Genomic DNA, 14,208 nt, shown 5'->3' on the forward strand with positions numbered 1-14,208 from the left:
AAAATTTGGATAATAATCCTACTTTAAGCCTTAATATGTATATAATACCTAATAATAAACATATTATAAATAAATAAAAAACCTAATAATAATCCTACTTTAAACCTTTACTGGAACATCTCAGAAGTATTGTTCATGCTATTGTATGTAAAACATCAATAATTGATGCTTACATTAATACTGACTTAAGTATTCTTTACTTACTAGTATAAAACTGAAGTTTAGTACTCCACCTTCTTAGTTTTTTGTTCTCTTTGCCATTAGCTGTAAATAAAATATTTTACACAAGATGAAATCAGTATTCGTTATTGTATTCTTCGCTTGTTTTGGTAAGTCTTATTAATAGCAGTCTAGAAGGTGTCCAGAAATTCTACCGACTAACGAAGACAGCAGATTATTCAGATAATTTTAAGACAATTTAGCTCAATTCACCTAGTCCGAAAATGCTTCCTACGGGAGCTAGAGCTTTTTGAAAATGGCGTCTTGTAATTAGTTTTTCTTAAATACCTCCAGAACGCTTCAATTTAGAAAAACGAAAATCGGTGCGTATATTTATCTTCCAGAGATAAATTGATTCCATTCATTGCGAATTTCTAGTACCGATCATAGGCGTCTGTTTTGGGTAGGGCAATGGTTATATTATCACATTACTTTTTTGTTTTTAACTTTTAAGCATTTTTGACACTGGATTGTTAAATTGTGAGGTATTCTAGTACTAAACGGTACTATTGCTTTAATTCAGTAGGACACACGGTTTTCTAGAAAAATCGATTTGAAAATGTTTCGTTTTTTGGATTTAAAATGATTTTTGAAGTTATACTTCTTTACCGGCGATAGAGGGTGAATTTTTATATGTTAAAACCTATCAGCCCGGCGCATGCGCATTATAACTTTGTTCTGATTGGATGTTCAAATGACATGTCAAAAATTATCCGATATGGCAGCTGTAGGACAGCTGTGGTTTGGAGGTAAAGGTAAAGGTAAACAAATTTACAATATATTAGTTTTATTGTTGTGAGGACAGAAACAAAAAAGTTTATAATATTTTAGTGACTTTTAAATAGTTTTTAAAAGCAACAGGTACGTAATAATTGTTAATGTATCATGGGTATAAACCTACCTATTTGATCTGCCAAAATACATAGTATGTAATACTTTTATTTATATAATTTGATTACCATCAAAATTTCTATCAATATTCACCTAATATATTGTTTTCTTACTCTATGTTTTGTTGTATTTTTTCAATTCTAAATCATTTCAATTCAAAATTAAAACAATTTGATCAATTTTCAAAATATCAAAATATCACAAGTTTAATCCGTTTAGTTAGTCGATCTTCGTAAATAATGACACATAGTGTCCGTGGCTAAGCGTTGAAGGTGAATGAATTCCAATACCAACCGCGCTTATCAGCGCTGGTTTGAGTCCCAATAGAAACTTTCTTTTTTGTTTTTTTTTAATACATTTTATGATTGTAAGTATATTTATTATATAATTTTATTTTCAGAAAATACGTATTTAGTTAAAAAAAATTTCGACAATTAATGTTCAGATATCATTTGTGGCTTGTTTAATGTGTTTGTGTGTGTTTTATTCTTTTATTATTTTAATTTTTGGCACTGTTCTAATAAAAATGTTTAAGAAGTAGTAAGTATAAATTAGTTTAATATTTAAACAAAATATAAATAAAAAGTATATTAATTTCGTTTAAATCATATAATAGAAGTATAACTTCTTACGTGCGTACAAAGTACACACACATTCTTTTTTTTTCAAAAGAAACGGTGTATTTTACCAACTTAAAGCAAGAGTAACTTTTAGTACTAGAATACCTCATAACTTAATAATTTAGAGTCAAAAATGCCTAAAAATGTTATGCGATAAAATTAGCGTTGACCTAGCCAAAACGGACGCATATATGACCCGTACCTACTACAAATTGCAATTAATGAAATCGATTCATCTATGAAATATAAATAAACGAACCAGTTTTCGGATTTCTAAATAGTTTTTTTTTGAATTTTTTTTTGGAAATTCAAAAAAAGAAAAATTTTCAAATTGATTTTTGTAGAAAACGGTGTATCCTATCGACTTAAAAGAAGAGTAGCTTTTAGTTGTAGAATACCTCACAATTTAATAATCCAGAGCCAAAAATGCTTAAAAATTAAAGATAAAAAAGTTGTGCGATAAAATAACTGTTGCCCTACCCAAAACGGATACCTATGACCGGTACTAGAAATTCGCAATACATGAAATCGATGTATCTCTGGAAGATAAATATGTGTACCAATTTTCGTTTTCCTCGATAGAAGCGTTCTGGAGTTATTTAAGAAAAACTAATTTCAAGACGCCATCTTCAAATAGCTCTAGCTCCCTTAGGAAGCATTTTCGGACAAGGTGAATTGGTTTAAAATATCTTAAAATTATCTGAGGAATCTCCTGTCTTCGTTTGTCGGTAGAGTTTCTGGACACCCTGTTTAAAATTTATACCGAGAGTGAGCTTTATGTATGGAACACCTCAATTACCTCTTAAACGGTTTGCACGATTTTCATAGATTTTGGTGGGTAAGTGTTTTCTAATGCGGCCGATAATATAGTGTTATTTGCATTGTTTTCAGATTTTCAGTTTTTCTGGAAATCTAATAAACTTTCTTATTTCAAATGGGATACACTGCCTATTTTTTGCGATTTGAAGTCCTTAAGAAATACTGATTATTTTTCATGTAATATTCCATATACCCAAATGCCGTAATTTCGGAGTTATTGCTACATTTATTAAAAAAAAATATATAACAAATTATAAAGAATCATTTTTGAATCTTTGAATCACTGGGAACAAAAAAGGTGTTTTGTGTAATCTTTCTGTAAAGTTGATTGTTTTCAAAATATAAGCAACTTAAAACTGCAAAAAAAAACTAAAAATGACGAAGTTCAGTACATACTCAAAACACAAGTAAAAAAATTAAAATAATTACAAGGTGTTCCTAAATTCACTCTAAAACATTCTTCTGTCAGATCCATATAAGAAAATTTGGCATATTTTATTCCAAAATATTAGGGAACTTGCATACAATTTTAAATTCGAAAAAAATGTTATAAATCATAACAGAACATAATTTAGAACCTGTATCAAAGATTAAAAAGTTTTGTTTGTCTTTCGTTTGGCCCCTAAAGACGACTAAAAATTCAACTTATACCAGCCACCCCAAAACGCGTCGTGACGTCACGCCGTTGTATGTTTACATTCTACACCAATTGTACTATATATAATTTTAAATTAGACATTATAAACGTCAGTAAAAACTACAGTTATGTGACGTTAAAAGTGTTTTTGATCGTTTGAACTATTCATAGAAAATTTTGTACTTTTACAAAATGGTTTTATTTTCAATAGTAAACCTTCTTTCCTTTCCTTCAAAAACTCTATCAAACTCCAATCTCAACAAACTGGTATATATTATTACAACGACATACGATAAATGTCATTAGAATATAAATATTTTTCCTGTATTCCCGACGACGAGCTGGCCAAATACACAAGTAGGTCGAGGCCAATAAACTAAAGAAGGAGAAGAAGAATATACCTAAATATAGCGCTGTGTCTAGGTACACGCTAACGTGTACGCAAATAAAAAAGTTAGAGTGTCCGAGTGTTGGAATTTGTTTAATCGCGTTGTGTTTGCACTTTAATTTTAATATTGATTTTAGTAAAGAGATTTCTTATTTTTTATTTGTTTAGTGTTTGTTTTTAAATTAACTATGCAGTGTCGACAATTACTTAGTTGTTTTAATGAGTTTAACAACATTTTAAAACAGTATGAAAAGTTAAGAGATTATAAATTAATATATATATATATTAATATATAATATTAAGTTTTGTTTTGAGTTTTATCTAAATTTAAACATTTTTATTTGTAGATAGTCTTGATAAAGAAAATAAAATTTTCGAAAGCTCGACTAATAAGTTCAAAGTGTTTCACTGAATAGCCCAAATATTTATTGACTGCATTCCCCAATAAAATTTTTATTACATTCCAACAGTCATTACATATTAACAATCATATATATATATATATATATATATATATATATATATATATATATATATATATATATATATATATAGTGAAATAGTATTACCGTCCAAAATCAAAATAAAAGGAAGACCTAAAGCTTTTACAATAATAATTAACTTGTTCTGAAGCTATTTCCTTGTGGCATTTTTGTAATCAACTATTCTAAATGGGAGCTAAGCCACAATTTAACTAAAAACATGATTTTATTAACGCTTCGACGTCTAAATCGGACGTCGTTGTGAAAATACAAAATATTATTAAATTAAACAAAAATGTTGTTGCTTAGTAAAAAATTTTTTCTAATAATTTATTTAATCTGACTAATTTTTGTATTTTGACAATGACAAATAAAATGTTAATAAAATCATTTTTTTAGTTAAATTGTGGCTTATTTCCCATTTAGAATAGTTAATTATAATAATTAACTTACGTATAAAAATTATTTTAACAATATTTTGTACGTGTCATGTCAACTAAATATATATATTTATTTTGCTAACCTAAATATATACTTTTATATACAGGGTGTTTGGTAAAGAATGGGCCATAGCTTAGCCTCAGGTTCCTGAGGTTAAAATAGGCCGATTTAAGCTAACTTACCTTAGTACAAAGTTTATAAAAACCGAGATACAGGGTGTCAAAGGTAAACTTTTTTTTATTTATTATTGAATATTTCCTGACAGGTATGAGATAACAACATGAAATTTGGTATGTGGGGTTTTTTTGGGTCGAGAAAACTAAATTCCCTACCAAAAATTATGTATTGCCCAGAGGGCGCCACATACGCCTTTCAGCACTCGTTTATTACGTTCAATTTTTTTATCCCTCACTCTGTATAATTTTGACATTAAAATTTTTATCCTCCTATTAGTTCTACTTAAAAAAAGTATACTTCTTTCATCTCCCTAAACTCAACCGTTTTCGAGATAAACGCATTTTAAATCTGCGATACACCGTCATTTTTAGCATAATATCATTGTAGTTACACCCGAAAAATAACTTAAAACCATAATAATTGTGTCAGTTCCAGTTCTCAAATTTATGTTATTGCATCGCAAATTCCATTTGAAGAAATTTGCGATACATTTTTGGATAATTTTATGGTTTTAAGTTATTTTTCTGGTGTAACTACAATGATATTATGCTAAAAATTATGTTGCACCGCAGATTTAAAATGCGTTTATCTCTTAAACGGTTGAGTTTAGGGAGATAAAAGAGGTATATCTTTTTTAAGTAAAACTAATAGGGGAATAAAAATTTTAATGTCAAAATTATACGGAGTGACGGATAAAAAAATTGAATGTATTAAATGATTCCTGAAAGGCATATGTGGCGCCCTCTGGCCAACACCTAACTTTTGGTAGGGAATTTAGTTTTCTCGTCACGAAAAACTCCCACATACCTACCAAATTTCGTATTGATATCTCATGCCTGTCAGGAAATATTCAATAATAAATAAAAAAAAAAGTTTAACTTTGACACCCTGTATCTCGGTTATTATAAACTTTGTACTAAGGTAAGTTAGCTTAAATCGGCCTATTTTAACCTCAGGAACCTGAGGTTAAGCTATGGCCCATTCATTACCAAACACCCTGTATACATCGATTTATTACAATTAAGTTTGAAACATCTGAATAGTTCTGCTTCCCTTCCCTTAACAAATATTTTTCTATCAAACAAACACTAAACATATCAAAATAGCATGTACCAAAATATACAGTCACTGCGCACGCTAAATCATGACATCACTGGCTTGATGGAGTTTAATTCGCGTGTACCTAACTTTTTTATTTGCGTACACGTTAGCGTGTACCTAGACACAGCGAAATATAACCATAATAATAACTTATGTAAAACTATGTGACGTCACGGGTCGTTTGAACTATTTTATACCGCAGAAGACTTTAAATAATATGTATTTCTAAGTTATTACGAGTTTTTGAAGCGTGAAATTTTGGAAATCTCATTTTTAAACAAAACTGAACATTATTATGTAATACAAAAAAATTCGCAAGTTCCCTATTGTTAAGGGCACGGTATCATCGGCGTACCTGATAATGTTGTCTATCCTGGTTCCGTTTTTCTTGATTCCACCTTGTACCTCGTTTAATGCTTCTCTAAATATAGACTCCTAATACAGATTAAATAATAGCGGTGATAAGACGCAACCCTGTCGCACTCCTCGTCGGATTTGTATATTTTCGGATGTTGTGTGCTCTATTTTAATTTTTGCTGTTTGGTACCAATATAATTCTGGTATAATTCGTAGGTCTTGCTCATCAATTCCAGTTGTTCTTAGGATTTCTGATTATATTTTACCTGCGTCATATATCTTATTGAACAGTGCCGTTATCAAGTCAAGGCTTTTACTTTCGTAAGGGCTTGTTTAATCAAGGCTTATGCATGTAAAATAACAAGCACATAATCTATTTTCTTGTAGGTATTATATTATCAGCAAAACTTCCAACTCCAGCACCAAGTCCAACACCAGAACCGTAAGTAAAATAAATTAAGCATTCAATTATTTAATAATAAAAATTTATTTGAAACAATAATATAACTGTAACAGTTAAAAAGCGCTCTTTATCAGAACATATTATTCAAGACAAGTGGGTTGGCTCTACCTATTTTTTTTAATTAATGTGATGGCTTTCATCATCCAGCCTCCAAAGTCCACTGCTGAACATAGGCCTCCTCCCCTCGTTTCCAACCCGATCTATCCTGCGCCGCTCTCATCCAGTTTTTATTTAGCTTTCTTAAGTTGTCAGTCCATCTTGTATGCGGTCGACCGACGCTTCTCCTGTTTTCTCTTGGCCTCCATTCTAATAACCTCTTCGTCCATCGCCCATCTGTCATTCTGGTTATGTGTCCTGCCCATCTCCACTTCAACCTGGCTATTCTTTCGATGACGTCAGTCACCTTTGTTCTCCTGATTTCTTCGTTTTTGATTTTGTCTCGCAGAGTTAATCCTAACATTGACCGCTCCATTCTTCTTTGCGCGACTCTTAGTTTGGTAGCCGAGGCTTTAGTTAAGGTAAGTGTTTCTGATCTGTACACGTACGTCAAGACTGGGAGGATGCACTGATCAAATATCTTTCTCTTTAGGCATGTGGGCAACTCACTTTTAAAAGTTTCTCTCAGTTTTCCAAATGCTGCCCACCCAAGACCGATTCTTCTCTTCAGTTCATGAGTCTGGTTATCCCTTCCAATCGTAATTTCATGTCCCAGGTATTTATATCTATCTACGAGTTCTATTTCTTTTCCACCAATACTGATGTTCTGGTTGGGTACCAAATTTGTCATTATTTTTGTTTTCGAGATGTTTATATTTAAACCTACATGTTGTTCTGAAGCTATTTTCTTGTGGCATTTTTGCAATTTTAACTATTTATAATGGGAAATAAGCCACAATATTATTAAAAATGATTTTTATTGACGTTTCGACGCCCAAATCGGGTGCCGTTGTCAAAATACAAAATACTACTAACATAAACAAAAATGTTGTTGCTTAGTAAAAAAATTCTTCTAATAATTTATTTAATTTGACTCATTTATATCGGCAATTCAGATACATATGATACATATTGGCAATATCATTTTAAAGTCTTCTACTTTAAAATGTATCATATGTATCTGAATTGCCGATATAAATGAGTCAAATTAAATAAATTATTAGAAGAATTTTTTTACTAAGCAACAACATTTTTGTTTATGTTAGTAGTATTTTGTATTTTGACAACGGCACCCGATTTGGGCGTCGAAACGTTAATAAAAATCATTTTTAATAATATTGTGGCTTATTTCCCATTATAAATAGTTAAAATTAAACCTACATTTTCTGTAGCCACAGCGAGTTCCTGTACCATCTCTCTTGCCATACCTAGATCCTCAGCTAGTATGACTATATCATCGGCGAAACGTAAGTTGTTTAGGTATTCTCCATCTATTTTTATTTCCTTTGTCATCCCATCCAAACTCTTGAAAGCATGTTCTAAGACCGTATTAAAAAGTTTAGGTGACATTGGGTCTCCTTGTCTAAACCCCCATTCTATTTTTATGCGATTACTGTTAGTATGCAATTTGACAGTGGTTGTTGCCTGTAAGTATATTTTGTATAATAATTTTGTATACCTATAATCTAGCCTGCATTATTTAAGCGCCTGTAATATTTTGCTAAGCTCAACTGTGTCAAATGCTTTGTGAAAATCGATAAATACCAGAACTAGAGGTTTATTGTATTCCACGACTTTCTCTATTAGGGTTTTTATACTTTGTATATGGTCATTTGTTCCGTAACTTTTCCGAAAAAAAAGTGATGGCTTTGGTAAGAACCAATTAGCCAGACAATTTTTTCTTTAACTATAATAATTATTTTTAATTGAAAACTGATCATTCTTCATGATTACAGTGCTCAAAATATTAGTAGGGTAAAATTAATGCGTGTGCAATTTTTCTTTTGTTTTTTTTATTATTTAATTTTTACCCATCTTTTTATATGTATAATTAGTTTGTTTTTAAATCCTTATTATTCTCTTTTCCTATTGTTTTTTTTTTGTTTTTTTTTAAATTTTGTTTATTTTTTTTATTTTTATATAATTTTCTTCTGTTTTTTTTTATTTTTTTCGGTGCACACGTACAAGATATAACTAGTTGCAGAATAATTGCTAACAAAGATGTGGTTCAAATCTTTGTTAGCAGTCTTTGTTCCAATCTTCAAAAAACCACATTCCCATGTATTTAAATTTGCTCACTCTTTCAATGGACTTGATGATATTCAGTGTATGGTGGAGTCAAGTGCATCCAAGATTCTGGAAATGATCATGAATTTGGTCTTATTTGTAGATATTATTCTCTAATCGCATTCGCTTACTGTATTCTCCGATTATAGTGACAACGAAGATCGACTATGTTGTTACAAATTAAGACACAATCATCAGCATATCGCATGTTGTTGATTAATACTCATTAACTTTAATTCTGATCTCTGCATCTTCCAAAGACTCTTGAAATACGGCTTTCGAATAAATGTTAAATAAAACATCCCTGTCTTCTTATATATAATATGGGTTTGGTATATAAGTTGATAAAATTTTATAAACCACTCCCAGAACCGTAAAAATATTCTGTGTTAAATTGAGTTCTTAAATTTTGTCATATTAAAAAATCTATTTGTATCTTTTTAGAGATGACTTAGTCTGTGGAGTTTGTTTTATGATTGGGAATATCATGGAAGCTTTCAAGAAAGAAGATATTCCTAAGGTAAGAACTAATGAATAACTTATTTTTTAATTTTTGATATTACGTGCTATGATATTTCTGACAAATATTCTTAACTTAAGTTAAAGTTGATTTCATGTATTCAAGTGAACTATCTTCCAATAAAGTCGTCCCAGGAACACAACTCATAAATATTGGCAATATCATTTTAAAGTCGTCTACTTTAAAATGTATAATATTTGTCTGAATTGTCAATAGGTATGAATGAATCAGATGAAATTAAATTATTAGAAGAATTTTTTTACCAAGGAACATACACAAAATTTGTTTAATTTATTAATGTTTTGTATTTTGATAAAAAATTTTGATGTGGCTGTGGAAACGTCAAATAAATTTAATTTCAAACCAAAATTGTGGCTTATTCGATTGGACAATCGACCATGGCTAATCTTAGTCAACTCCACAGGAGATTACTTAGAGGAACTCAAAATCAGAATAGAAAAGGCTAATCTGATGGGTACTCGACAATTAGACCGAAATCATTAGACCGAAATCAATATTTTGATAAAAAATTTTGATGTGGCTGTGGAAACGTCAAATAAATTTAATTTCAAACCAAAATTGTGGCTTATTCGATTGGACAATCGACCATGGCTAATCTTAGTCAACTCCACAGGAGATTACTTAGAGGAACTCAAAATCAGAATAGAAAAGGCTAATCTGATGGGTACTCGACAATTAGACCGAAATCATTAGACCGAAAGCAGTAGACCGAACTCAATAGACCGAAAAGCGCTTTACCGAAACCTCACTAGACCGAACAGCATTAGACCGAAGTGGTACATAAATTTAAAAAGATTGCAGAAAATTATGCTAAGATTTTGTATATATCTGCCTTTTTGTCTATTGTATTTTTTTGTATTATTTTATATATAGACTGTGTAAATTGTTACGCTGTACAGTCTGATATGAAATAATTTTCATCCGTTAAACAAATTAGTGAAGGTAAAAATAAATTAAGGATAGAGTGACGTTAACACCATTTTAACTGTTTATAATAACCATCCAAATAACATTTAGTTGTAATTACATTAGTCATTAGTCTTATCTCTTTTACTGCGACAAGTAAAAAGAACTGCTTTTCGGTCTTCTGCTGTTCGGTCTAGTGAGGTTTCGGTAAAGTGCTTTTGGGTCTAATGAGTTCAGTCTACTGCTTTCGGTCTAATGATTTCGGTCTCTTTACAGTAAACCAATCTGATGTACGTATTCTGAATTTTACACTTGTATGTAATTATTTACGTAAATGATACATCATAGCCCCCATTGTTGTTTTGTATGTGTATGTGTTTGTATGTCTGTGTCGTGTTAAATTGATAATTATAATGACATAACACGGACCCGAAAGAAGAAGACACTCATGGCTTCAAAACTTACGCCAATGGTTTGGACTAACATCGATCGAGTTATTCAGAAACGCTGCAAACAAAATTAAAATTGCTATGATGATAGCCAAGGTCCGCAACTGACAAGGCACATGAAGAAGAAGAAGAATGATATAACTGTAGTCACGTTCTCAGTTCATCCACCATTGTTTCTTCTTCTTCAGGTTCCATCTCCGCTACGGAGGTTGGCAATCATCATAGCTATTTTAATTTTTGAGGCAGTAACTCTACATAGTTGTTTTGAGCTGCATCCAAACCATTCTCTCAGGTTCTTCAGCCATGAAATTCGTCTTCTGCCGATGCTTCTTCTGCCATCTATCTTTCCCTGCATTATGAGTCGCAGGATGCCATACTTCTCGCCCCGCATCACATCTCCGAGGTACTGTAGTTTTCTTTCTTTAATTGTAAGTTCAACTTCCTTCTCTTTACCTATTCTTCTCAGTACTTTATTGTTCGTAACTCTATCTACCCAGGAAACCCTCATAATTCTTCTATACGTCCACATTTCAAAGGCGTTAAGTCGTCTCATTGTCTCTACATTTAACGTCCATGATTCCAGTCCATAGTATAGTACACTATATACGTAACATTTTGTTAGGCGTACTTTAAGAGCTAATGTTAAATCTTTGCTACATAGGACCTTTTTCATTTTCATAAAATTAGAACGTGCTTTCTCGATTCTGACTTTGATTTCTGCAGTGTAGTCATTATTTTCGGTTATAAGTGTCCCTAGGTAAGTGTACTTTTTTACTCTTTCGATCTGCTGGCCCTCTACTATCAAGATTTCGTTAGTATTATGGTTGTTTTTACTAATTTTCATAAACTTTGTCTTTTTGATATTGAGAGAGAGTCCGTACTCCCTACTACACCTTACTATTTTACTCATGAGTATTTGCAGGTCTTGTAAATTATCGGCTATTATTACTGTATCATCTGCATATCTGATGTTGTTAACTAAGACTCCATTTACTCTTATGCCGACTGTTTCATCTTCCAGAGTTTCTCGCATTACCTCTTCAGAATAAGCGTTAAATAATAGAGGTGATAGTATGCAGCCTTGCCTGACTCCTCTCTTTATTTCCATTTCTTCAGATGTTTCTGTTTCAATTCTTACTATTGCTCGCTGATTGTAATAGAGATGTGTTATTAGTCTTAAATCTCTTTCATCTAGGTTTTTAGTTTTTAGAATTTCCATGATTCGGTCATGTTTTACTTTATCAAACGCTTTATTGTAGTCTATAAAACAGACGTAAAGAGAACGGTTAACATCCAAACATCTCTGTGTCAGCACGTTGAAGGAGAATAATTCCTCTCTGGTGCCCATTCCATTGCGAAACCCATATTGAGTGTCACTAATATCCAGCTCCAGTTTAGAGTGTATTCTGGCGTGGATAATTTTCAGCAGAATTTTCAAGGTATGTGACATTAAGCTTATGGTTCGGTAGTCACTGCATTCTTTGGCATTCACTTTTTTTGGCAAACACACAAATGCTGATGTCAACATTTCTCTAGGAATGATTCCCGTAGTATAGATAGCGTTGAACAGTTCTACTATTATGTCCAGGTTTTTCTCGTTGACCATTGTTTATTTGGTTATAATTTTTGAATTTATATTTTAGGAAACAGCAACATCGCAAAAGACTTTTGTTTGTGAAGTAGTGTTTGCAACTGAAGAAACAAGGCAACTATGCTTGGACTCATATCTAGAGGAGGTTGATTCCTTTTATGACGAAGTTGACACTGACACAGTAATGGACAAATGCATCCAATTGAAAAAGTGTCCAGCTAGTGGAAGTTATTAACGCTATTATTTTTCTAAATAAAAATATATTGTTATTCTAAATAAAAAGTGCTGATGCTAATAGAACATAAATGCATTTTATAACAAAAAATAAACCAATCTGAAACACAAATTCTGAATGTTTAAATTATCGTCTATCTAATCTATAAATATAATCTATGTTACCTTTGACTCGATTTGCAGCAGGTTTGTGCCAGCGCGATTCTGCGCTGGCATATCTTACGAATGTCTTGAGTTGTCTTTATTATTATCATTCCCAAAAAATAAAATGTATTAAAAAATATTTAGATTTCAAATTTACACAATACAAAAAGTGTATGTAGACACACCACAGCTTTTTTGTTAATGCATATACAGAGTGATTGATTAGTAGGGTAAAGCTCAATAGCTCCGCTATAGTAATAGATAGCAATAAAAGTTAATAACAAAAATTTTAGCCAGCTTTAAGCTTCACATTACAAAGTTAGTTAGAATGTTACAGGGTGTTCGATAACACAGTGGCAGACCAAACTTATGTTTTTTTAAATGGAACACCCTATATTTTATTTTAAATTCGAAATCCTGTTAACTTCTCCATCACAAAAATATAAAGGTTTGTTATGTTATACAGGGTATTTACAAAGTTATAACCAATTTTATATGAAAATCGTAACAAGTTCAACTCCCTGTATAAATAAAAATAAGCAAAACAACAATGGTTTATTAATGCAATATTTTTTAATGTATTGTCAAAATTTTCAGGAATGGTCAATATTGCTAATTTTCTTTATATCAAATACAGAGTGAGTCAAAACGCAAGTACATTATTTTCTCAGTAATTTTAAATGGAACACCCTGTATTTTATATCACTATTGAAAAGTACCATTACCGTACTTTAATTTTTAGATAACATTCCCTATGTTGTCTAAATTTATTAGTTTTCGAGATATTTTCATTTTTCAATGGACCAGTAGCGTGGCCACCCAAATCACCAGAATTTACTAAACTGGACTGATTTTTTTGGGGTTACGTTAATAATAAAGTTTATAAATTACCTCCAACAACAAGGGATTAGATGAAAAATAGAATACAAAGTGTATTTCGATGTGTTAATTTACAAATGCTCCGTAGAGTAAGTAGCTCATTCAATAATCGTTTTTAGGCGTACATAAATGGGTTAGGAGATAATTTTGATAATATTAAAAATATTTTATTAAAAGTAGCTTCTAATTTTTTAAAACATGTTTTTTTGCAAAATGTATTACTGATAAATTATGTTTCGTTTTTTATTTGTTACATTGTTACATTTACATACAAAAGTAGTGTTTAATTGTCTTCACAAAATATTGTATTTTGTGTTTGTGTGTTTTTTGGTAAAATTTATTACTAATTTTCTTTGTTTATTTGTTGCATTTACATAAAAAGATAGTTTTTAATTGTTTCAAAAATGTTGCATGTAGTGGTTGTGTTTTTGTTTGTAAAATGTATTACAGTGGAACCTCGATAACTCGGATTAATCGGGACCGCGGCCGATCCGGGTTATCGATAATCCGGGTTAGCCGGAGAGCATGGTAAAAATTAATAAAATACGGTATACTTATAGATAAAGTCCCTTATAAGCAAAATAATATGAAATATAATGCACAGTTACCTATGGTTGTATAGAGTTTAGTATAGACAATATAGAGT

The 14,208-nt window shown here is 31.0% G+C and overlaps 1 protein-coding gene across 1 annotated transcript; it reads left to right on the forward strand.

The window, feature by feature from the left end:
- The first annotated feature begins 162 nt into the window (after positions 1–162).
- Positions 163–12,651, forward strand: LOC114336155 (uncharacterized). Its single transcript, XM_028286487.2, has 4 exons — positions 163–329; positions 6,520–6,574; positions 9,263–9,338; positions 12,358–12,651. Exons 1-4 carry the CDS (start codon positions 290–292, stop codon positions 12,538–12,540), a joined length of 354 nt encoding a protein of 117 aa, XP_028142288.1. The 5' UTR covers positions 163–289; the 3' UTR covers positions 12,541–12,651.
- Positions 12,652–14,208: the final 1,557 nt, after the last annotated feature.

The sequence above is a fragment of the Diabrotica virgifera genome, chromosome 8 (assembly GCF_917563875.1).
Source record: "Diabrotica virgifera virgifera chromosome 8, PGI_DIABVI_V3a".
Taxonomy (NCBI): domain Eukaryota; kingdom Metazoa; phylum Arthropoda; class Insecta; order Coleoptera; family Chrysomelidae; genus Diabrotica; species Diabrotica virgifera.